Raw genomic sequence first — 23073 nt, forward strand, 5'->3', positions numbered from 1 at the left:
ATAGACCCTAAGCCAAATCTGTCTCTGAAGCCAATTCTGCCTGACCCTCTTTGGCTACCATACATCTCTGGCAAAACTAATTGCCAACAAGAAATGTATTGGTCTTTACATTTAAAATCCCATGGTACAGTTCAAAGGCACATGGGGGCACCACCTTGTTGAAGTTAGGCTTAACTTGTTCTGGTCAGTGCCTGGATGTGTGACTATTGGGAAGCCACATGTACACTGCCTTGGAGTCCATGACAGAAGAAACGGCTATAAATGTAAGAAAATAAAAATAAAACCAATTACAAACACCGGAACAGGTTGGTGGCCATGCTAGCTGGGGCTAGTGGGAATTTTGAGTCCAATAACACCTGAATGGCCACTGGTGTCAGGAGCTGGAGTCAGGTCAGCAAGAAAGCATCTGGTGTCAGTGAAGTTAACTGTTTAGTCAAAGGAACCATGGGTGTAGCTAAGGGAGGCTCAGCTGCCACACCTAGAACAAGTAAAACAATAGAAATATTTAACTAACTGACCAATCACGTCAGTTCTGCCCCCCTAACAAAAGTCCTGCCCCCCCAAAATCCTGGCTACGCCCATGAAAGGAACCAAAATAGTGCAGGCCTAGTGATAACAGCAACCCTTCCCGAGTAGGTCTTGCCCTAATGAGGCATTTGTGAAGACTGAAGCTCCCCACTTTCCCACAGCTCAGTCTCTGCCTCCCGGTGGGGTCCTTCTCCAGCATCCTGAGGCTCCTTTGTCTTGTCTCTGTTTGCTCCACCCTCTTCACTCCTCTCTGTGTTCTGGGAGAGAGCAGGAGGGGGGAGACTCCTTGGCTTCTTCAGCAGCCTGCCTCCACCTTGCCTCTTGAGCCTCCTCTTTTGGACTGCTCTCTGCCACAGCCTCTTTCTGCTCGCCAAACCCTGTTGCCTCTTTGGCTTCCGACATCTCCTATTCCCAATCTGCTCCCTCTGCGCCCTCTGAGCACCCATTGTCGTCCCACCACCACTCCCCCTGGCTCTGGGCCTTCTTCCCCCAGAGGTTCCCTTGGAGATTTACCAGCTGGTGCCTCCCACCACTAGGGTTGCCATAGGACAAACTGCTGCCTTCCGGAATTTCCCCCCATATGTCACTTCTGCCTTTGAAATCCCGGTAATGCCCGGGAAATCCTGGACGTATGGCAGCCCTACCCACCACTGCTCTGCATCCAGCCAGTCCATGACAACAAGTTAAGCCTTCCCCGGTATAACTAATTCTTTCGTGCATTATTGCCCACATATCCTGCTAGAGTTGTGAAGTGTTTTTTTAAAAAAGGTTATCATAATACATGCTCTTAAATATTCTATTTCCACTGCAATTTAGGCTAAAATATCACACACTTGCTTCTGAGTAGATTAGGGTTGCCATATATCCCATACATGCCATACATGACATGCCAATGCCCAGTAAGTTGCCCATGAGGAAATGGGAATGCCTGAGGTGGTGGGAGCTTTGGCTATAGACACTATCATTGTCCTCATCCCCCTGTTTAATAAGTGTGGTGTCTGTGGATACCTAAAAGGGAATCATGGAAGGCAAGCAAAGCCATAGGCCCTCAAGTTAGAGAGATGCATCCTTCTGTATCTTTCTCTTGGTCCTTGTGCATGCCTAAATATACAAATATAAGACTTCGTGCATTCCCCTCTCCCCAAAAGAAATTTTCAAGCCACTTTATGATCTGGGTGCTTCACGGCAACAACCGTCATGTGGAGACCCCCCTCCTCACCCTCACTAAATCACACGCTACTTCCTAGCACATAGACAAAGCTGGACCAATCATACAGCAGGGTGAAGCAACCTGTTTTAAGTGGCACCATCTGGGTGGATGGAGGAAGGGGCAAATTGCTACCTGAATGACAGAATCATAGTAGGGTAAAGCAGGAGGGTTTGGACTCTGCTTTAGGGAGCAAAACGTCTTAGGGCAGCCTACCTCATGTGTTATTCACATGACATGGCTATTGTGACAGGGCTGCTCTGTGCCCCGTGTGTGTGTGAGGGGAAGTATTGAACAGAAGCACTTTGGAACAGATACTGATATGATGAAGGAAATTTACATGCAAGCAGTATATGCTGTTGGCTTCTTGGCCTCCCATCAAAAATGCTAAAGGGAAGACCAGGGTTCAGGAAGGCAGGGAAGTGAAGGGTGAAGAGGACCAGCAATATTCAATGTGTGACTTGAATCTTGCCAGAATTCAGCCCCTCACTAGAAGCTCACCCTATACCAACTGTGTGTGAAGATAGACTTCTTTTCCCCAGTAGAGTTCTTGGAAGTGTCGTGCCATATAAATAGCTCTCCAGGGAGAGCGACAAAGGTTTGCTTGTGCTGTGCAACAATATAGCGAATAATGTATGGGGACCCACCAAGATTGGCAATAAAATGATAAACGGCACTAAGCATAACAGAAGCGCCTTTTACAAAACCAGACTGTTTAAGCAGTTTTACGAAATAAAAATGGGAAAGAACACACAACTCTTTTCACAGGGCAGAAAGCTCACAGCAGCTATAAAGGGCTTCAAACTTTTTCGCTTTTTCACAGATGAATGGATTTCCACACCTGTGGGGAATTGGCATTGTTTTGGTTGCGCCAAATATAATGAGAACCGTTGATTTGTTCTCTGCTCCGTAAAAAATAACTTTTAAGACATATCAGCATCTGAGGACTGTCTATCAATTTTCACACCACCCTGTCATATTTCCCCACACCCCCACACTCATGTACTGCTAGAAACATTTTTCATATCTTTTTTTAAAAAAATGAAAACCTGCAAATAGCACTCCCTTCCAAAGAAGTAGTACTAATTAAAGATGTGACCTCACCTCCTCTCCAAGATGAGTGCAAGATTAAAAAAATGATCGACATAAAATAGTTTTAAATGACTGTTGAAAACTAAGGGCCCCACCCAGACTACTGAGGAATTAGTAAGCGATAAGGGGATGGGCGGAATGCAGGCATTATAATAGTTAGCAATAGAGGGAGAACGCACGGGGACCCACAATGAGTCATATCTGAAAAGAATTGCATTTTTATTCACTTGAGTGATAAGCACACTCATTCCACTTGTTGATGCCTCATCCCAAACCCATGCCTAGAAACCTGGCGTCTCCTCAGGGCATCTGAACCCCTCAGAACTGAGTTCCACTTGATTATTGCATGAATTTATATGTAGGAACATAAACAGAACAAACAAGGCACAGTTAAGCACTTTTAAATCTTAATTTTTCTTTTTAAGCATGTGTTTCTCTCTCCCTCTGAAATCAGTAGGACTTTAAAAGTGTTTAGTTCTGGCTGCATCATGATCATTATATATATTTCTTATTGATTTTCATAAAGATAACTTTTGTGAGAGTGAGCTTTAAACAAAGAGTGCTTCTCCCACATTAAAACTGGGCTGTTGTTGTTTTTAAAAACAGCATATGGACCATGTCAATAAATATACAACTCAAAACAAATTCATTTTGAGGATTCAGGGTTGTTGTTGTTGTTTTAAGAAAGCGAGAGCTGCAGACCAAACTAGGTTTTGCATGAAATATATGTGACTGGATCACTGGATGTTTTCCCACCTCTTTAAAAGCAGCCATGAGAGGGTCTAATTTGGACTGGGGCTGTAGTGCAGTGAGGCACAGGGATGATCCAAATCACACACGCCAGAAACTAATGTCTTCTGCATGGGCACCTGTCCACAGCTTCCGGAGGACTATTTCAATCAGGGTCATGGTCCACTACAACCCTGATCTCATTAAAGCAGGGGTGAGGAACCCGGTGGCCTCCAGGTTGCGGCTGGACTACAACTCCCATATTCCCTGACCATTAGCCATTTTGTCTGGGATGGGTGGGAACTTCAATCCAACAACATCTGAATGGCCACAGGTTCCCAATGCTGGAACTGAAATCGAATGATGAAAAGGATCGTGGAGGTATATGCACTGAAGAGCCAATCACAAAACCCCACATCATGTCTTATTTGATGCCTAAGAGAGTGAGCAATGACACAGGAAGGCTCTGGATAAAATGTCTTTATCAGTCATGAATTCACTGGGTAGCCACCCCCCCAATCTATATAATGGTGAGAATATCAGTCAGCCATACCCAGCAGTTGTAAGGATTTCTGCACTGAACATTGTGAAGCTTGGCATATACTGTATAAATGCTAGGTATTTGTTCTGTGTATGTGTGTGTTTTGTGTGTGTGTGTGTGTGTGTGTGTGTGTGTGTTGGGTCATTTAGTGCTCTGAGAATGATCAGTCTTGAAACTACCACAGAACAAAAAGCAGAGGTGAACCATCCTGTTCAGAAGCTAATGATGATCTGGGTTATACTATGTTAGAACACGAGAACAATAGCCCCAAAATAAAATAAAATAATACTGTAACCCGTAATGTGCTGCACTGAGAGTACAGTGGTACCTCAGGTTACATACGCTTCAGGTTTCATACGCTTCAGGTTACAGAATCCGCTAATCCAGAAATATTACCTCGGGTTAAGAACTTTGCTTCAGGATGAGAACAGAAATCGTGCGGCGGCAGCGTGAGGCCCCATTAGCTAAAGTGGTACCTCAGGTTAAGAACAGTTTCAGGTTAAGAACAGACCTCCAGAAGGAATTAAGTTCTTAACCCGAGGTAGAACTACACAGTATAGGAAGCTGCCCCTTGCAGATCTTGGGGCCCATTCACATGACTGCCCTTTTTACTGCAGCTTCCAAGGGATGGTAACAAAGGGCCAGAACCTGAATTGTGCCAACTTCCAAGCCTGCCAGAAAGCATCCAGACAACTGTCTGATTAACTGCCATTTAAATGTAAACACAAGCTGACGATAACACAAATTTTCTATGGTGAAAAGAGGACGATGCTCTTTAGAAGTCAGGTTGCACCTTGATATCTCTGTTGCACAATGGCCACTAACAAAAATTAGCTTTGCAAGATTCTCCTCTAATATGAATTATGAAGCTATTCTTGTCCTCAGCATTATTCTTATTTTTATCATCACCAAAAGAACCATCTCTTCAAGATACTTGGAAATCCTGTGCAGTAAACAAGCAACCGCTTGTAATCTCAATTCAGTTCTTTGCCGTTTCCACTCATCCAGGATTTCTCCTCTACATCTGAGCCCTTTGTTTCCTCCACAACACAGTCCCTTCCATTTTGTAAATATTCGGTTTTGGTGACATAAACTCAAAGTTTTATTGTGCCGTTAGCCTTGATCGAAGGCGCTGCTGAAAGTTGTTTGGGAATTAAATATCTAAAACAAGCTATTCTGAAGCACAGGGCCTTCACTATTTCATGTCTGGAATGAAGAAATTTCATCTTAGAGAGAGCAAGCTGTCTTTCACACCATATGGCTAATGGTAGTGCATAGCAATTAGCTGGGCTGATTAATGGGGAACAGACTCTAATTTTATGCTTATAATTGAGGCTGCATTTGAACCCCTGGTGCAGATTCAGCACATCCCAACTTCCACTTATAGCAGGCAGGGAAGTGAGTGGTAGAGAAACCAAGGCTGGAACACACACCCTCCAAACCTTCCTTATTGTTGAAAAGTGTGGTGTCAGTACAACCAATCAGAGCTTTGTGCATTAAGATCAGGCAGCCAGATAGAAAAAAGAGCATCTTTTATAGTTTGGTCAACAACTACGAATGCTCACATTGGCCCTAAAATATTTTAACAGGGTATTACCCTCTTATTTCAAGCAACATATCCTTTTCTGCCTGCATGCATGCATTTGTAAAGCAGTGAGAAATTGAAAGATCTACTGCACATTTAAGAACAATGCAAATACTACATCAAGTAAATTCAAAATTTTGGCCTAGAATGTTGTTTTCATGTCAAGGTATATTGGCAGCCATGTAATTTACTGACACAGATATTAAAATTGGCTAACATCTAGTTATTTTTTGCATTTTTGGTTTATTTAAAGTAAATATGTAGAGTTTTGTATAATTTAAAGAGAACAGACTACTGTGTGTTGGCACTATAAATGAAAGGAAGTCTTGTGGGTGTTAAAATTCCAAGTGCCATCTGTTCACACTGAAATCATGGGGAATTTTGTCACTATCTTCAATAAAGCGTGGTTAGCGTCTTATCCGATATAGTTGGAGCCCAGAGAAATCAGACTGAAATTTGTGCTGCTTAAATGTAAACAATGTTAAGTTCCTTCCCCGCCCCGCATTTCAACCTTTCTCCAAATTACACCCATTATATGCACTTCTATAGAACAGTTCTCGCCTCAAGGAGCTCCCAATTTTAACAGTGGCACAACAGGCAGAAATTCAACACGTGTGTACTGTCCTGTATGGAGATATGGGGAAACTTCACCTGTTGGATTTCTGCCTGCTGCACAGTAAAGCTAAGTAAAACTGTAAATGATCCCCATGTCTCACTTTTGGAGCCTAGGTTTTTATCCAATGAAGTTGTCTTGTTAGTGCAAGTCGTTCTTCCCCCTTCCTCTTCCCCCAACCACCCTGCCCCCAATCTGTGATGGAGCTTCCCCCAACCAACTGATTGGATTGGGAGGATGCAGCGAAAGGAGAGGGAAATGAAGACCCATATTGCAGGGGAAAGCACTTGCACTCATGGGACAAATCCATTCGATACAACCCCTAGAGACCTCCAAGAATACACTCTTTCAGAATTGACACCAGAGGTTCTGATAGTCATCTGGAGAACTTTCCCACTTTTCAATGTGGAGTATCCAGGTGAAAAAGAATAGAGGTTTCCTGCACCTTAAATAGAAGAGGGAATTTCAGTTGCTGGAGCTTGTCATCCAAGCTTTATCTCTACTGAAATTCCCTCTCCTACACAGCAATCAAAGGAAAGGGAGCTCTGGGACCATTTTCCACCAGGCCTCCTTACATCAGAGTTTCACTGCACAGAAATTCCTGAAATTTATTTTAAAAAATACTCACTGGCATCATTGAAATTGTAGGGTCATGCCCATTAGCATGAGCTTACGGATCTTGCTGAGAGTTTGTCACATGGCCTAAGAAAGAAAAGGCCTCGCCTATTCCCTTTAACAGAGATTTGTTCTGCAGCTCTTCATGGCCTGCAGCTAAACGTACTCACCTGCTAAGTGCTGCCAATCAAACTGCCATTAAAGGGACAGGCACAGGAGCCCAGTGCAAAAGCTGGCAGCACCCTAATGCAATCCTTCATGGAATCAGAAAAGCAAAAGACCCACATCTTTATTTCTTTTTTTTAAGAAAGAAAAAAGATGCTGCGATCAGTTCCCAAATAGCCCCAGTAGAGTTGCTGCTGCTTAATTCTGCCAGAGCCAAAGAAGCTAGCCCTGGATAGAAACACATGTGGAAATATTTCCAAACAAGGACAAACCTTGTGTTGAGCCAATGGCCTCTTATCCGAGGCTTCGAAATGGGTGTAAATTTGCTCCCATGAATGGTCCCATTGAAACGAAGAAGCCATAGTAAACCTGAGCACCAGAGTCCTTGCGGCATCCAAGCCTTAGGTCTGCATTACAGATATCATCACCTTGACCACAGACCGTATTCCCTTCCCTGGCCCCCTAAAACGCCCTTCCCAGGCAGCCGAAATGGCATCTCGCTGCTGAGAATAAACCTGTAAATCCGTAAAAAGATGACAACATCCTCTGCCTTTCGGTCCGGCTGAATGAAAGCCCATCGTGATCCCAGCGGCCTAACATGGCAAATTTTACTGCTGGGAGATTCTGCTGGATAATGACTCCTCCTCGAAAGGCAGCAATTTAGATGCTAACATTTTTGGTGTGAAGACATTTCCCGCGCCTATTAAGGCGACAGTGTCTAAACGGAAGCTTCTCATACATTGTTGAGGATTGAGATCCAATAAATAATTGAAAATGTGTATGATGACTGGGGCTTTGCTGCTAATTGCAGACGTAAAACTGTGTTATTTTGGGCTTCTTGGAAGCAAAGAAAGTGATGCTTTTACATTCCAAAATAGTTACAGGATCAACCAACTTTCACCCCCCCCCCCGCGCTTTCTTTTTTGAAACAGGAATTAATTTTGTATTTGCTAATTAAATGGTGACAGGAGCTTTCTTACCTGCACATTATTTCATGGGTGAGCAGAACTCTGCACATTTCTGGGTTCTTGTCTTGGCCTTCGTACACTATCGCCTGGAAAGAAAGAGAAACAGGAAGGCGGATTTTATTTTTTTTAATTTTATTTTTAACCTGCAAAGTGACTGTGCCTGGAGAAAATGATCACCGACACAGCACATGAATGCATAACAATGTGGCAAGCCAGTTAGCTTTGCTTAAACAGACGGCATCCTAGCAGAAATTGCCTCGAGATTTGTTGCTGGAGAGTCCCAGAAGCGGAGCAGAGTGAGAGCTTTGCTCTGCGCTTTTCTCTCTCTCTCCCCCTCTCTCTCTTCTGTTTTAACCGATGCATTATGCACATCTTCTGAGCGGTGTGTAGGATAAGCTTTTTTAGTAGTCAAGACAACCACAATGTTCTTTTCAATTCAGAATAAAATATAAACTTAATAGCAGGGAGGGGGGCCGGGAAAACCAGGAAAGCTCAGAACACTATGGGGCCTATTCATAAAAAGAAAAAGTTAATATATTTTTAATTCAAAAAGCATGGCTGTACACTTAACTAGCTACTAGCAGAGCACAGAACCTGATTCACAACGTGCTCTGTAAAACTCCAGCCTAGTTAACTATGCTAACAAATTAAAGGAGAGTAAATTCCTGTCAATGCAAACAAACAAGTTCTGGAAAACAAGAGACTAAGCCAGTAACACAGATGCACCAGTACCTAAAATGCCATGTCAGTATTTAAGTCTGCTTCATGCATTATCTATTTAGGCATACACCTTATGTGACACAATATGTTAATCCAGGGTGAGGCGGTAGCGGTCGCCTGGATGTTGCTGTGCTATAACTCCCATCATCCCTGACCGCCAGCCATGCTGGCTAAAGCTGAGGGAATCTAGAGACCAACAACACCCGTTAAGTCATCAAACACACGTTGGTCATAATGTGGAGATGGGGAACAACTGAGGGGGTGGAGAGGGGCTGCTTAATCTTCCTCCCATCTGCCAGTGCTCCCCAAACCTCATCCCTTTCCCAGGCCATGCATATTTCTAGGCTCAGATCTAGCTGGTCAGAAAAAAAGGGGGAAGAAGCAAGCCACAAGGAGAGGGGGAAGGGAGAACTGGGCGGCAGCAGAAGGATTAAGCACCCTCATGCTATCTGCCAATTCACCCAGCAGTTGTCCCCACACTGGGGTCAGGTGTAAACTTGACAGCCAGTGTTGGTGCAGCAGTTAGAGTGTCCAGTGGCGTAGCGTGGGTTGTCAGCACCCGGGGCAAGGCAAGTAATTTGCGCCCCCTAACCCGTGGATTTGCGCCCCCTAACCCTAACCCCCAGATGTTGCGCCCGGTGCAGCCGGCCCCCCTGCACCCCCCACGCTACGCCACTGAGAGTGTCGGACTAGGACCTGGGAGACCAGGGTTCAAATCACTACTTTACTAAGAAGCTCACTGGGTCACCTTGGGCCAGCCACCACCTCTCTGCCTAACCTATCTCATAGGGCTGCTGTGGGCATGAAATGAGGAGAGGGAGAACCATGTGCATCACCTCCTTGGAGGGAAATAGATGGGGTATAAATGCAATAACCAAACAAGCCCAGGGTTAGGAATGTGTTTGTTTTGCAGCATCTAGCTCTAGCCTAGGATGCATTAAATAAATGCCTCAAAGTGGTACGTGATCAGTACATGTTTACAAACATGCATGTCGCACACAGCCACACTTGTCAGGGAGTGGATCCCTGTCCCGTGTTCTCTAGGTGGCCAGCCCAGAATTTTGCTGCCACAGAATGTGTGGAATAAATCATTTCTAAATGGTGGGACTTCAAGCTGTCCTGGTCTGTCCATTCCGCCTGCTCCTGTACCTTTAAGGGTCCAGTCCTGCACATGCTGACTCTAAGTTGGTGGAGCTTACAGCTGAGTCAATAAATAAAGCATCAGCCTGGGCTGCAAAACTGACAAGGAAGGGGAAGCTGCGCCACTATGCCATTTGCACACAGCAACATTCTACGCTGCAATCACAACAGAAATCCATGCGCCATCTGAAGGAAGTTTACAGTTTCCCCCCATAACATGTACACAACGGGGGGGGGGGAATATGACTCTGCACAACCAAGAGAAAACAAATAGAATCTCAGGGAAGGACTTTGGGGCAGACACCCATGTCCCCCTTTGGCTGAAGGGCCCCCAAACACTGCCGAAGTAATACACTGTTGCTATTTAAAGAGAAAGGATCCTCCATAAGACCATGAAGCCTAATGGGCTAGAACACAAAATCATTGGTCTGGCCCTTTAAAAGACTTTTTATTCTGCAGCAATCAGCAGGCAAAGATTTTTATGGCACAGAACTGCCCTCACCTGCTAATTGATGCTGATCAAATGGCTGGTAAAGGAACAGCTATGGCCGGCGGGGGGGGGGGGGTTCAGTTCAATAGTTGGCAACCCTAAAAGAAAAGGCTGGCTGCTGAAATCTGCAACAAGCTATTTATTGAGGTCCAATAAAAATGGCAAACAACCTCATGCAGGGTGTACTGCTGTGCAGGGGCATATGTTTTTGCAGGATGGAGCTCTGCATTTGCAATACTTAACCTTTCGTGCCATCTTGTTAAAGGTAGGCCATTAGTAAACTCCTTTTACTAGGGTGAGCAGATGCAGAGGAGGGCAGGGCTCCTGTATTTGTCTTTACTAGTTGCAAAGAAAGGGGGTGTTTTCAGCAGGAGCGGCTTATCCTGCGACGGCAAGAAAGCCTGCCTCGACTGAAACGCCCTCCTCTACACAACAGTTTTAAAAAATACAGAAGCCCTCTTGTCCTTTGTCCTCATGTGCTCCCCCTGTGCTTTACCAACCGCAGGCAGGAAATGCTTCCAAATTCACCAGTAACTTAGGTGCTACATAGAGGTGCATCTTCCTGTCTTCTGTCTCCAGGAATGAGTGAAATAGCATTTGTAGATCCCCAGGTGACCTACAAAACCATGTGTGCATCTTCCTGGGCAGACTTTGGTACTGTGGTGCCCTAAGCTAGGCCAAAACTTGCCACCCCAGCCCTCATGCCATGCAAGGCTTGGAGAAGGTGAGGGGACTCTAGGACACTGTCAGAGCCCTCACGTCTCCTTCTCCTAGCTGAGCAAGTGCTTACCAGGCTCCCTCTGCACTGGGTGCCCAGTGTGGGGGAACTGGTGGCACTGTCCTAAAACCACCTCTGCATCTTCCATCGATGCTTCTATATAATGCAAGAACAGGAAAATACTGCCTTGGCTCAATCAGACCAAAGTTCTGCCTAGCCCACTCTGTCTCCTGCAGCAGCCGAGCAATTCCCACTGACCTGTTCTTATGTCAGGTACACTGGTTCGAAACATGGGTGTTCCATTTAGCTATTATCCATCCATTCATTCATTCATTCAAAATGGTTATAGCTTGCCTTTCCTCAATGAGCCCAAGGTAGTTAACGATGCAAGTTGAAACAATAACTTAACCATTTAAAAAACAATTTGGCAATGGAAAGAAAAACAACAGCTATAAAACATTAAAACAAGAGAGAGAGTAGAATGTGTGTTTTTTTAAAAAAAAAACAACCATCAAAAACAATGTAACCACAGCCATTAAAACTACTTCAAAAGGGAAACAACAGTTTATGTCCCCAAAGCCTTCCTAAAAATGAAGATTTTGACTATCTTAACTAAGGAAGACCATTAGAGTGTTTTGTTTTGGAGGTAGAGAGCGGAATTAGCTTTCCTCAAGAGGGAGTTGTAGCACTTTAGGCAGCATAGTCATTGAATGACTTATAACCAGCTTCCTATTACAGGTTTAGGCAATATTCATGTCTATGAGTGAATCGTTTCAAGATGTACTGTATAGAAATAAATGTGGCTCACACCTAACTTAGCCTCGTACTCCCATTTGCTTCAAAGAGACAATGTATATTTACAATGTATCAGTAGATACCAGACAATATCTACTGATGCTTTATTGATGTTTTTCATTATGCTTTATAGACAATTGTAGATAGGTTCCATTGCATTTTATGTTGTAAGCTGCCTTGATATATTTTATGAAAAACTGGGGGTCATAAACATTCAAATATATAAATAAATTAAAATGCACACAGCTCAGCTGGTAGAGCATGAGAATCTTAATCTCGGGGTTGTGGGTTTGAGCCTCGCATTGGGCAAAAGAGTCCTGCATTGCAGGGAGTTGAACCAGATAACTCTTGTGGTCCCATCCAACTCCACAATTCTATGATGCCAGAGCTGCAGTCCGCAGCATCATTTGGCACGCCCTTACTAAAAAGGGCACTGCATAAAAACTTTGCTTTTAAAAGTATAAGTCATTTCATGGCATCCCTAACACAAACCAACAAGTAAAATTCCTGTGTGTGTGTGTGTGTGTGCCTGGCCAGCTCAAGCAAACTAGTACAGCTAAACAAGCGGAACAAAGCCATGCATAAAATGAGACGGCTTGGCACTGCGGTAACTTTGCTTTTGAAAAGGTTGCCCACTGAAAGCGATAGGAGGGGGTGAGGTTTGCCTGTGCAGCAGTCATGAATCTTAGCCAGCAAAAGTAATTGCTTAAACATAGTATTATCACACTCCAGTACGGTATACTATATTTTAATATGATTTAGTAGTGCCGTAAATAATAGCACTGATGTTGCTGTAGCATTCTGCAGCCTTCACGCCAACGTCACTTTTTAAGAAAGCTCTAACAGAGCTTGTACAGAGGGACTTTCTCAGCATCTTTATTGCAGAGGGTTTGGTGGGGGGGTGTCTTCCCTGGGTCCAGATCTTATCCCTTTCTCATCAACCAAGATCTTAGCTTGCATTTCAGAGGGATTTCAGCCTGTGCTCCTTTGCATATACTGTTGCACTTGTTTCACCCACTGGGGCTTTGTGTACCAAGTGTGTTTCTCTTTTCCCTTTTGAAAAGCCACTGGCTTCCCATCCTGACATGCTTAGCAGGATCTGAGCTCAGTACTGCAAGGAGAAAAATGGTTAGAGAAAGGGATGCAGCTCGGTAGCATTGCATGTTAGTTGCATGCCGAGTCCAACCATCAGCATCTCTCATTTAAGCAGATCTTGGGGATCAGGGCTGCTAAGGATTGGTGTCTGAAGTCTTTAAGAATTGATGCCAGTTAGAGCAAGTATCTGATCAATGTCCACAGTGCCATCTGGGCACATGGCAGGGGGCCCCATGCCAGGGGTGAGAAGCAAAATTGTGGGAACCAGCAAATGTTTACCTTTATACAGCGGGCTTGTTTACATACACACACACACACACACACACACACACCTCTATATATCCTTCATTCCAGGCAACCAAGAGGCATGATCTGTTCAAGGATACATTCCAGTTAGGCAAAAAAAAAAAAAAAAAAAAATACTTGAAGGTGTGAAATAGGGCTGCTGAGCACCAGATAGAGAGGCCCTGGAGGGCCACATCTGGCTCCCACTACTGAGTTAGAGTGAACTGCACTGGGCTAGACAACTCCATATCCACTCACCTATTTACAGGCACATCTCACTGGCTTCAGTGGAACTTTGAGCTGATTCATACTTTTCCATAATGGTGACTTACTTGAAAGCACTCCATGTCAAAATCCCTCTGTACGTGCAAAGCGAGGGCATGCAGATGAAGTGGGTTTTGGATGTGCAAGGAGAACTAGGGGTGGTTTGAAACATCCCATCTCCCTAAGGTGCCGTGAGGCAGTTTCACCCAGACTCAGCCACACACCTCACAGAATTGCTTGAACCAGCTCCAACTTACAAGTCCTTAGGCTTGGAAACACAGAGAAACCCTCATGTTAAAAGCATTTGTGGTCATCCAGAGATCTCTTGCAGGTGAGGGGGATCTGCTGTGCAGAGAGGCAGAAAAACATTCCCGTGGATGGAGTCTTGCACACAATTAAAGAGAATGAGGAAACCACTCCATGTAAGGAGGTCTGGGTGCACACTGGAGTGCACACAGAGTTCTGGATCTGTGCAAGTAAACACTATACTGCACTAAAATCATTGGTACTAATTCCTACATCAGATGGTGCTTTTAAAAAACACACAATGATTTGCCTCTTGGAATTTTTAAGGAATATTTACAAGTAGAGGTTTACCTGCAAATCATCATGACCAGATACAGGTTCATTTAATATAAATCTATTATTTAAATAAATGAAGTTTTAGTCTACTGTGATTTTTGCAGGTTTAGATTTTTAAAAATATCTTCCTAGAATCAAAAGGAAACACGGGTGATTGATGCTGTGGGGTTTTTATGTTATCAAGAGTGGACTTTTTGACCGCAGGAATGGAAGAATACCAAAGGCTTAATTGCATTTGATATGTCAGGTTATCTGGGCGCTGCCAAAAAGCCAACGAAGCTGGGGCAATGGTGTTTTGCGCTGAATAATTGATTTTGCATTTAATACAGCACAGTAGGGCCCCAAAGGATCCCACCCCCTACTTAAGTAAGAACTGAAAATGTTGAAGCCCCACCACTGTGCATGCTCAGCTGCCAATCTTGCTGGCACCGGAGTCAATGTGAGTTTAATTGCAGCAACATCAGCTTCACTAGCAGCTACAAATAAGAGCAAGCAGATTTAATTCCCTCCCTTTCTTCACTTCCTCTCCATGCATCTGCTATGCTTACTTAACCTCCAGGTACCTACTTTTTAAAAAACAAAACCCAGCTAAATAGCAATAATGAACAAACAGAGTCAACAGTGTGGTATCTAATCACCTGTCTGTTGTGTTTAACATCAGCAGTCCTTTTGCTTACGTGCATAACATCCTTAGCCTTGCGATGCACTAGGGGCTCACTTCAATTTCTTTGCACTCAGCTATTATCAAGGCAACTGCATGTATTAAAACAGAAGACTCCAGCATGGCCGGGAGATGGACACTGTCTACTTCTTTCAGCTCCCATTCTATGAGCCACATATAGAGGTTACCAAAAGTTTTGCATTTCCTTTAGGATTGCCAACTAGATAAAAGCAAAAGCAACCCTCTCCTGCCCTATAACAAAGCTTCGATTTGCATAAATCAGCAGGCACCACTTTTGCAGCTAAGCATTATCACCTGCCAATTGCTGTCTATCAAACTGTGCTTGAAGAGAGAGCTGTACGTGCGGATTTGAAAGTTGGCAACCCCCCTCTCACAGACACACAGACACACACACACACACACACACACATGTGTTGGGTTGTGCAGATGCTCCTCAGTATTTCCTTCTTTGCAAGAACAAAAAAGCAAGCCAGTTCACAATTTTACCTGCATTTCAGATTGTTTACTGATAATAGCTGATCAACGAATTGCATTAAATGCCATGCATGTGTTGGGAAGGGCCTTAGCTCAGTGGCAGAGCATTTGCTTTGCATGCAGAAAGTCCCAGGTTCAGTCCCTGGCAGCTCCAGGTAGGCCTGGAAAAACTCCCTGCCTGAAACCCTGGAGAGCCACTACCGGTCAGTTTAGACAATGCTTAGAAAGCTGGTCCAACTTGACATACAAACACACTGGTGCAACATTCCTGCCAAGATTGCCCCTACATTATATGTGAGCCTGGTCCATCCAAGGTGCTTAGGATCTGTGCACAAGCACCAGGGAAATTAGATCCATGTCACCCAACTACGTTGAGCAGGTTGATGCACCATGTGTTCATGCAGAAACAGTGCAGTGCACATGACCAACACCATGCAAAAGCAAGAGCATGCAAAAAACGGACAGGCCATGCTCTCAATGGCCAAGTCCCATGAACACTTTGCCTGCTGCAGGGGAGGAAAGAGACCGTCTTGGGCAGAGAAATTGAAAGAAGTGGTCCTTAAGCATTACTTGGCTAAACTTGACATGCGAGTGCACAGGTGAACATGTTCTTCCCATGTCTAGAATGTTGCAGATATTTAATTTGTTAAGGACCTGTGGAGAACAGCCTTTTGTTATCCTTCCCTTGCACCATTACCAAGATTTATTCGGAAGAATAAGTTTGCAGACCTCTAAGCTGCAATGAAGGGCCTGGAAGACCAAAAGAATCCCCCCTCAGTGTGTGAACAGGATACACAGATAACAGGATACACAGGGTGCCACTCTATTTTGGCTCTCTAAGCCACTCTTAGGATGTTGCCTCTTCTCGCAAATGGCACAATATAAGAAGTGTGGGGCTGACTGGTTAGCTTACAGTTGCCGTCTGTGCTCACAAACCATGGCGGCAAACATTTACAACAGTTGGTTTCAGGACGGAAGGAAGAACAGTCTCAGATCTTTGCAGCTGACAGAAACTTAGGTCCCACTACAGGAAGTTGCTAAATTATGATTCCTTTAAACACACACACACACACACACACACACACACACCACCCTTCTATTGTATGCATTAAAATAAAATGGTGTATTGAGCTAAATACTTCCAAATATTTTTCATGCTCTGTTCATGAAACCCAGACCTCTGGTGGGATAATTGTCAAAGGTATGCAGGGCTCTGCTCCAGTGAAACCCAGTTACAAAAGGAGATCAATAAATTAGGAAGAAGTGAAGTGAAAGTTCCCCAGTATAAAGTTAGACTACTGTAGGTACTAAAAATAATTTTGCAAATGTACACCATAACCCACATGGGTAAAGAAATAAACAACCATGTGATGCAATTTCCCCCTGGTGTGGGTGTGTTTGTCTTTTATAGTTTTAACTCCGGGGTATGTCTTGATAGGAGGTTGGAAAAGTATATTAAAAGGGCAATTAAATCCTTTCCCCTTACCTCCAACTAGGACCATTATGTTTGTTAATTTAGAAATAACTTTTAATAAATGGCTTTTAGAAGACATCTGAAGGCAGCCCTGTTTAGGGAAGTTTTTAATGTTTGATGTTTTATCGTGTTATTAATATTCTGTTGGGAGCCGCCCAGAGTGGCTGGGGAAACCCAGTCAGATGGGCAGGGTATAAATAAATACAGACATACATATATACATACTACTACTACTTATTAAAAACATTTCTATCCTGCTCTTCATTGCTAGTGATTTCAAAGTGGGTTACAAGTTAAAAGCAACACAAAAAAACACTCAACAGCTTAAGAACAGGAGCAAATGCACAGCAACCTGAAGAGGTCAGGACAAATAGTCTGACATTAAATGTTGAGGAAGGCCTGAGCCTGGTGTCCAAAGCAGAACAGAATCAGCATCCATCCTATTATAAGGGAAGAGCATTCCAAAGGCAAGGTGCCCCCACCGAGAAGCCTCTCCCCCACAACGCTGCCAAACAAATATAAAAAAAAATGGTGAGGCTGTTGAAAGCCACCTTAGCTGACTTTAATATACAGGCTGGTCTATAGAGCAGCAGGTGTTCCCCCGGGAATTGAGCTTCCAAGTTGTTTGGGGCTTTCTGTACACAAGTACCAAAACCATGAAACTGGCTCAGTCACATATTAGAAGCCACTGCAGTTCTTCCACAATTCGTGCTCACTGCAGGCCGCCTCTGACCAGAGGTGGATTTAAGGGAACATGACTGGTTCACCCACACTGGGTGCCAAACTGAGAGGGAACAGCAACAATGATGAATAACAGAAAGTGAGAGGTGGAAGGGGGTGAATTTTGGCATTGCCCAGGGAGCCACTGAAATTTTGAAGCCCACCACTGCTCTGACAGGAGCCTAGCCACATGCAACAAAACTTCCAGGGCAGCTTCACATAGAGTAATCCAAACATGAGGTTATCAGCACATGGGCCACAGTAGCCAGGTTCTGCCCGTCATAGGACGGAAAAGCTGGTGAACCAGCCAAGGCTGAAAAGAGGTGCTTCTCAACAACAATTATTCTAGGAGCAAACCAAACTATTCACTGGTTCACTCAGTAGGAGTGCAACCCCCTCCAGAACAAGACCTCTGACTCATTGGGATATATGTCCAACCACACTGGGTTTTTAAAAAATGCACAGATTTGGATATTCCAGCGGGACGTGCTCTACAGTCATAACTAACTTGTTCCATTAGCTGCAATGTTACATAGGAGCAACTAACTTTAGCTGGATTGGAGCCCATGGGTTGTATCCAACAATGTTGCTGAGCAGGCAGTAAGGTTTTCATCTGCAGAATAGGGCAATAAGTTGTTTTTTAGCAATTTCTCCCCACCCGCTCCTCCAAACCTCTGCACCATATTTATGGCAGGTGAGGCGGGCTGCAGGGATGGGTGGGATAATTGCCTGAAAATGCCCAAATCCCCTTTCTGCTGGCAGCAGTCTTCTGTTAGCTGAACACCACCACTGGATATGCGGTAACCCAATGTACATAAATGGTCACAAACCAATCCCTATGTCCCTATATCCAGCAAATTATCTCTTACCACTTGGGATATCTGAGTGCTATCTAACATTATGCAGACAAATAGGTGTCCAGATAAAAGAAGCATTTTATACATCAGGTTGCATCCATAGGTCTGTGTCTGGAGAAGGGGCACTGGGTATTTAGATAATCATAAAATACCAATCATAAGGGTTCAGACCATCATGCTGTACTGATAAAGCCTTGGAAATATTTAGGAACGAGTGCTTAGATTCTGGATTAAAATAATTTCCACTTGCAATATTTAACCAGCCACTAATTCTGAATTCCGGCTGCAGAGCAGCCTCTCATTATTTGCTATAATGTTTGAATAGGTAGAGCAATAAGGGATTTCCCAGACTGGCCCCCAAAATATAGCGATTATTTTTCTTGCTCAACAGCCCTAAACCAAAAGACACTATTCATTGTTCTCATTCTCTCATCCCTGGCATGTTGGCTCGCTAATCAACTTGAATTCACATGAATTAAATAAAATTTTTGCCCCCCTTAATATGTTCATTTTCAACGCTTCTCAAACATTCACATGGAAACAACTCTAGCGTAAATATCCCAGAACAAATGGCTGTATATTATACAGGAGGGAGCAGTTGGGCTGCCAGACTGGGAATGCACTAGGCCATCTGGCCCAGGCAGTCGCTCCAAAATCCTCAGCTTTGTTTTCACCCCCAGACTCCAAACAACACATTTTCCACTGTGATGAGTTTACATTTTCCCAAACACACAGGTCCTGATCATGCATGCAAATTTCAGACTTCTGCATTCTTCTCCGTATGAGGAAATTAAAATCACCTGCACTTTCTGACATGCAACCAAAGGAACACTGAAGCTGCTGGAACCTGGCTCGATTGCAAACTTTCTCTCTTGCGTTTTCAAAGGCGCGTTGTGCTCAATGGCTCAGATTCTGCAGAGTTCTTTTCTGAATGGATTCATAATATTTTAATCGCCTATGTGCCAGCCACAGAACCATGCAATATGCTGAGCAGAGAGCTGATTGAATACCTGTGTGCATTGGCACAGCAGGATCGTGGCAAAAATGGAAAACTACATATGTACCATGTGCATCATGCTCAGCGGCAGGGAGGGGAGGGAACAGACATCTATAGAGTTATTTGAAACAATGTTTGATATAGCATCTAGAATGCCTTACATGGGGGAATGTTCTGCAGGAAACAGCTCTACTTATTTCTACGAAGTGCATTAGGACTGAACTGTGAAAAGATCTGCTCTCAGCACTGAAGAGAACTTAACGTTGTTCAGTGTAGGGTATTGTTTATCAGGTTGCATACATGTATATTTACATGCACATCATTCCAGAGCTGAGAAGCACCCACGGCATCCAGCTTTACATTGCCAATACGTCCAATGCCAAGTGCGATATAGACACATAAAACACAACATGATACATGCACACACTTGAAGGCCTGACCACTGTTAAAACTTCAGGGACAGATTCACATGTTTGGGGCAAGGGAAGTAAGATTGGGTGTTTGCTTATATGCATGCAGAGACAAAATTAATGCCCATAAGCCTAAATCAGCTCTCACTGAAGACCAACTGGGGGAAGCTTTGTCACTATACCAGGACCCAAGTCTAATTTCTTAGGCAGTATTGGAGACTGCTAAATATAGGCAAGCAGTTGCATGCAGGTACTGTCCCATTTAAGCCAACAATGGCTTATTCATGAGTAACTATTTCAAGATTTCTACCCAAAATATACCCTTGTCTATTCTTAGGCTTTAGGGGTTGTTTTTTAAAAAACATACAGATGAAGTTGGGATAATATCCATGACTCATAAAACACTATTGCGACCTGCTTTATTTTTTAAAAAAGCAATATCTCAAGCCCAACATCTGTCCATGACTTTCATACAGAGTCTCAAGCATCCAGACATTTAAACAAAGAAATAATAATAATAATAATAATAATAATAATAATAATAATAATACAATTGAATGAAAGTGATTGCAATCACTGTGGATAATAAACCATCTATTAAAGCTTATTTTTCTGAATTAAATGATTATAGTTACCTACATGCTTATATCAATATCACTATAGATTTAAACCACCCTTTCCCTTCAATGGTGTCTCTTCACTGACACATTCCTAGAGGCAAAGGGGACAACCTATTTGTTCATTAACCTTTTCAGAAATATTTTTCAAAAAATAATATTTGCAACAAATGTCTTTGAAACAGTGACTGCCGTGTAAGACAGTCATTGTTGACGAAGGCACGTGCGCAAGACTCCCGCTGACGCCACCCCATTAAGGCATGCATGCTCCTGCCACAGTTTCATTTCAGAGTCATCATTCCATTATCCAATTTGTTCTGAGTCGTGTGTACTGGAATACTGCCCCTCTAAGTAGGTTGACAATATATGTTTAACTTGCATTAAAGATTAAAGTTTTTTTTTCCAACCAGGCTTTGCACAATTTAATTACAAGCTGAAAGTTACTCGGGAATCTCCTATATATTATGCACACTCTGCGCTAAACCGCTAGCAATGTCTCCACATTTGGACACGTTGGCAAGCCCTATGTAGCACTGACCTTCCTTCCTTGATTAACTAGCGCACAGGCTTCAAGACCTCCCAAGCAAATTTGTTTCGAGCAGAAATTTAGCAAGCGTCTTTGCTTTCCAGAAATAATAATCAGATCACCACACACACAAAAACTGATACAGCCGCTGATTATATTTAAAGACACATGTGCCACTTCTGAACACATTCATGGGCCTAACAAGGAAGCAAATAACACAACACGCTTGTATCCACCAGCTTGCTATTTTCTACATTCACATCCACAGAAGAGGCTTTTAATGTAGTTCTGTATCAACATTCTCCCTCAGATCTTGGTTCTGTCTATGTTATTTGTCAGTTATACTCTTCGATCCCACCCCAAACTCAGAAAAAGATACTGTATTTTTCCTCACTGCAGATTTAGATACAGAAGGGGGTGGGGGAATTGAGACATCCGCCAAAGGTGATTATAGCCTGTAATATCTATATTATAAATGCTACAAACAAACAAAGGCTGCAATCCTGCATTCAGGCTTCTTAAATCTCACCATCGTATTTAAGTGAAGGATGGCAGACTATTCACCTTTTATTTTCTTAAGAAAACTCACAGATGATTTGACAACAATGCAATCATAAGCAAAGTGCCTTGTTAAAGGAAAGTGCTTTAAAGCTATAGAAACTCAAATAGTCGCTTTCCACCAGGGGATCATAATTATGAAAGGTGGAAACATCATCTCTTACATGACTGTAATATAAAAGCTGTTCAATTATAATATTTAATGGTATTTTTGTAGCAATTCGTCATGAAATACACAAGACACACCCCAAAGCACTGTGAGGGCTTCTGCCAATTTAAATATGAGCTGACAGATCCATTTTCAGCCAATTCTGATCACCACTTTTTCGAGACTTGCTGTTAGAGAATTGTTCCTGTTTTTGTTTCAGCCCCTGCTACAGACTCTTTCAAAAGAGTATCTTTCAATTAGCTGTATCTGAACGATGGAATTGTCTAACATAATTACTTCATTTTCTTTCTTTTTCTTTCTATTGTAAGACAGCCATCAATAGCAGGAAAAGGTGTTTAGGGACCATCAAAGACAGTGTTCTAAAACAAACTCAGCACTTTGACCTTTCTGGTTTGGTGTCAAAAAGCCACCAAAAACAAAGCCAAGCAATAAAAGTTTTTGAAGGCAGAATTTGAAACACCCAGAAACTGGTTTATAAATGTGTGCAAATGTTGGAGATTTTGTCTGGCCTTTTTAAAGTGGAGCAACCCCTCCTACACACAAAAACCCAACTTTATAGAAAAACAAAACTTGAATAAGACTATGTACCTCAACTGATTACTTCAAATGATTAACACGAATGCTAATCAGCTCTGATTTTAAAGTATTTTAATTTTAGATTTTTTTTAAAGAAATGTTTTTAATTAAATCATAGCACAAAATTATTGTGATTTGGGGAGGCAAAATTCTTGCCTCCTGTTTTGGTTCTCTCTGTGTGTGGAGCCTTTTACCTGCAAACACAATTGCTTGGCTTTGGGTATGTACACATACACACACACACACACTTGAGCGTTCTGAAGCAAATGTCATACTCAAAACTAGCCTGCATCACAGGAACAGCTCCCCATATTACAAATTAAAACTCGGCTTGTATTTGAACGTAGCATTTCTAAAACAGTCACTTAGCCTCCCGGCATACATTTCACTGCCTAGTTATACAGCTGCAAAGCTCTAATGAGTTAATCGCTGTCCCCCCCTCCCCGCACCCCAAAAACCAACCACCAAAAAACACTAGCAATGTCATTGCAAATAAGAGAAGGATAAATATTTGCTACACTGGCTGGTTGCTGTTTTTGCGTGGCTGTGTTTGTTTTCTGTTTCTTTTCCTTCGTATAATTAAAGTGAGTTGGGGGCGGGGGAGAGAAGAATCCTGTGATCTGAACGCCTTCAGGGAGTAGGAAGCCGCACGTTATTTATTTATTTCAAACAGCAACTGTGCCTAATTAAAACTTCGGATTTGGGGGGGAGACAAAATTAATCTCTGTGTGTGTGACAAATAACATTGCCCTCCCCGCCTCTCCTCCTCCTCCTTCTGGCCGCAACCCGATCTCAGTTCCTTATTTGGCCCTGGCCCATTAGAGAGGTTGGCGAGGAGGCTGTGACGGCGATCCTGTACCTTTAAGGCGGCGGCGCCTTCA

General features: G+C 43.2%; 1 protein-coding gene across 8 annotated transcripts in view; it reads right to left on the reverse strand.

Annotated features, from left to right (window-relative positions):
• Window positions 1–23073, reverse strand: part of EBF1 (EBF transcription factor 1) — a 375555-nt gene that overhangs the window by 346682 nt on the left and 5800 nt on the right. For all 8 annotated transcript variants that reach the window (XM_081901052.1, XM_081901048.1, XM_081901051.1 and 5 more), the window contains exon 5: window positions 8056–8129. In XM_081901052.1, the coding sequence (XP_081757178.1) occupies window positions 8056–8129 (74 nt within the window). The remainder of the gene's footprint in view (window positions 1–8055; window positions 8130–23073) is intronic.

The sequence above is a fragment of the Podarcis melisellensis genome, assembly GCF_964234715.1.
Source record: "Podarcis melisellensis genome assembly, chromosome: 2".
Classification (NCBI taxonomy): Eukaryota; Metazoa; Chordata; class Lepidosauria; order Squamata; family Lacertidae; genus Podarcis; species Podarcis melisellensis.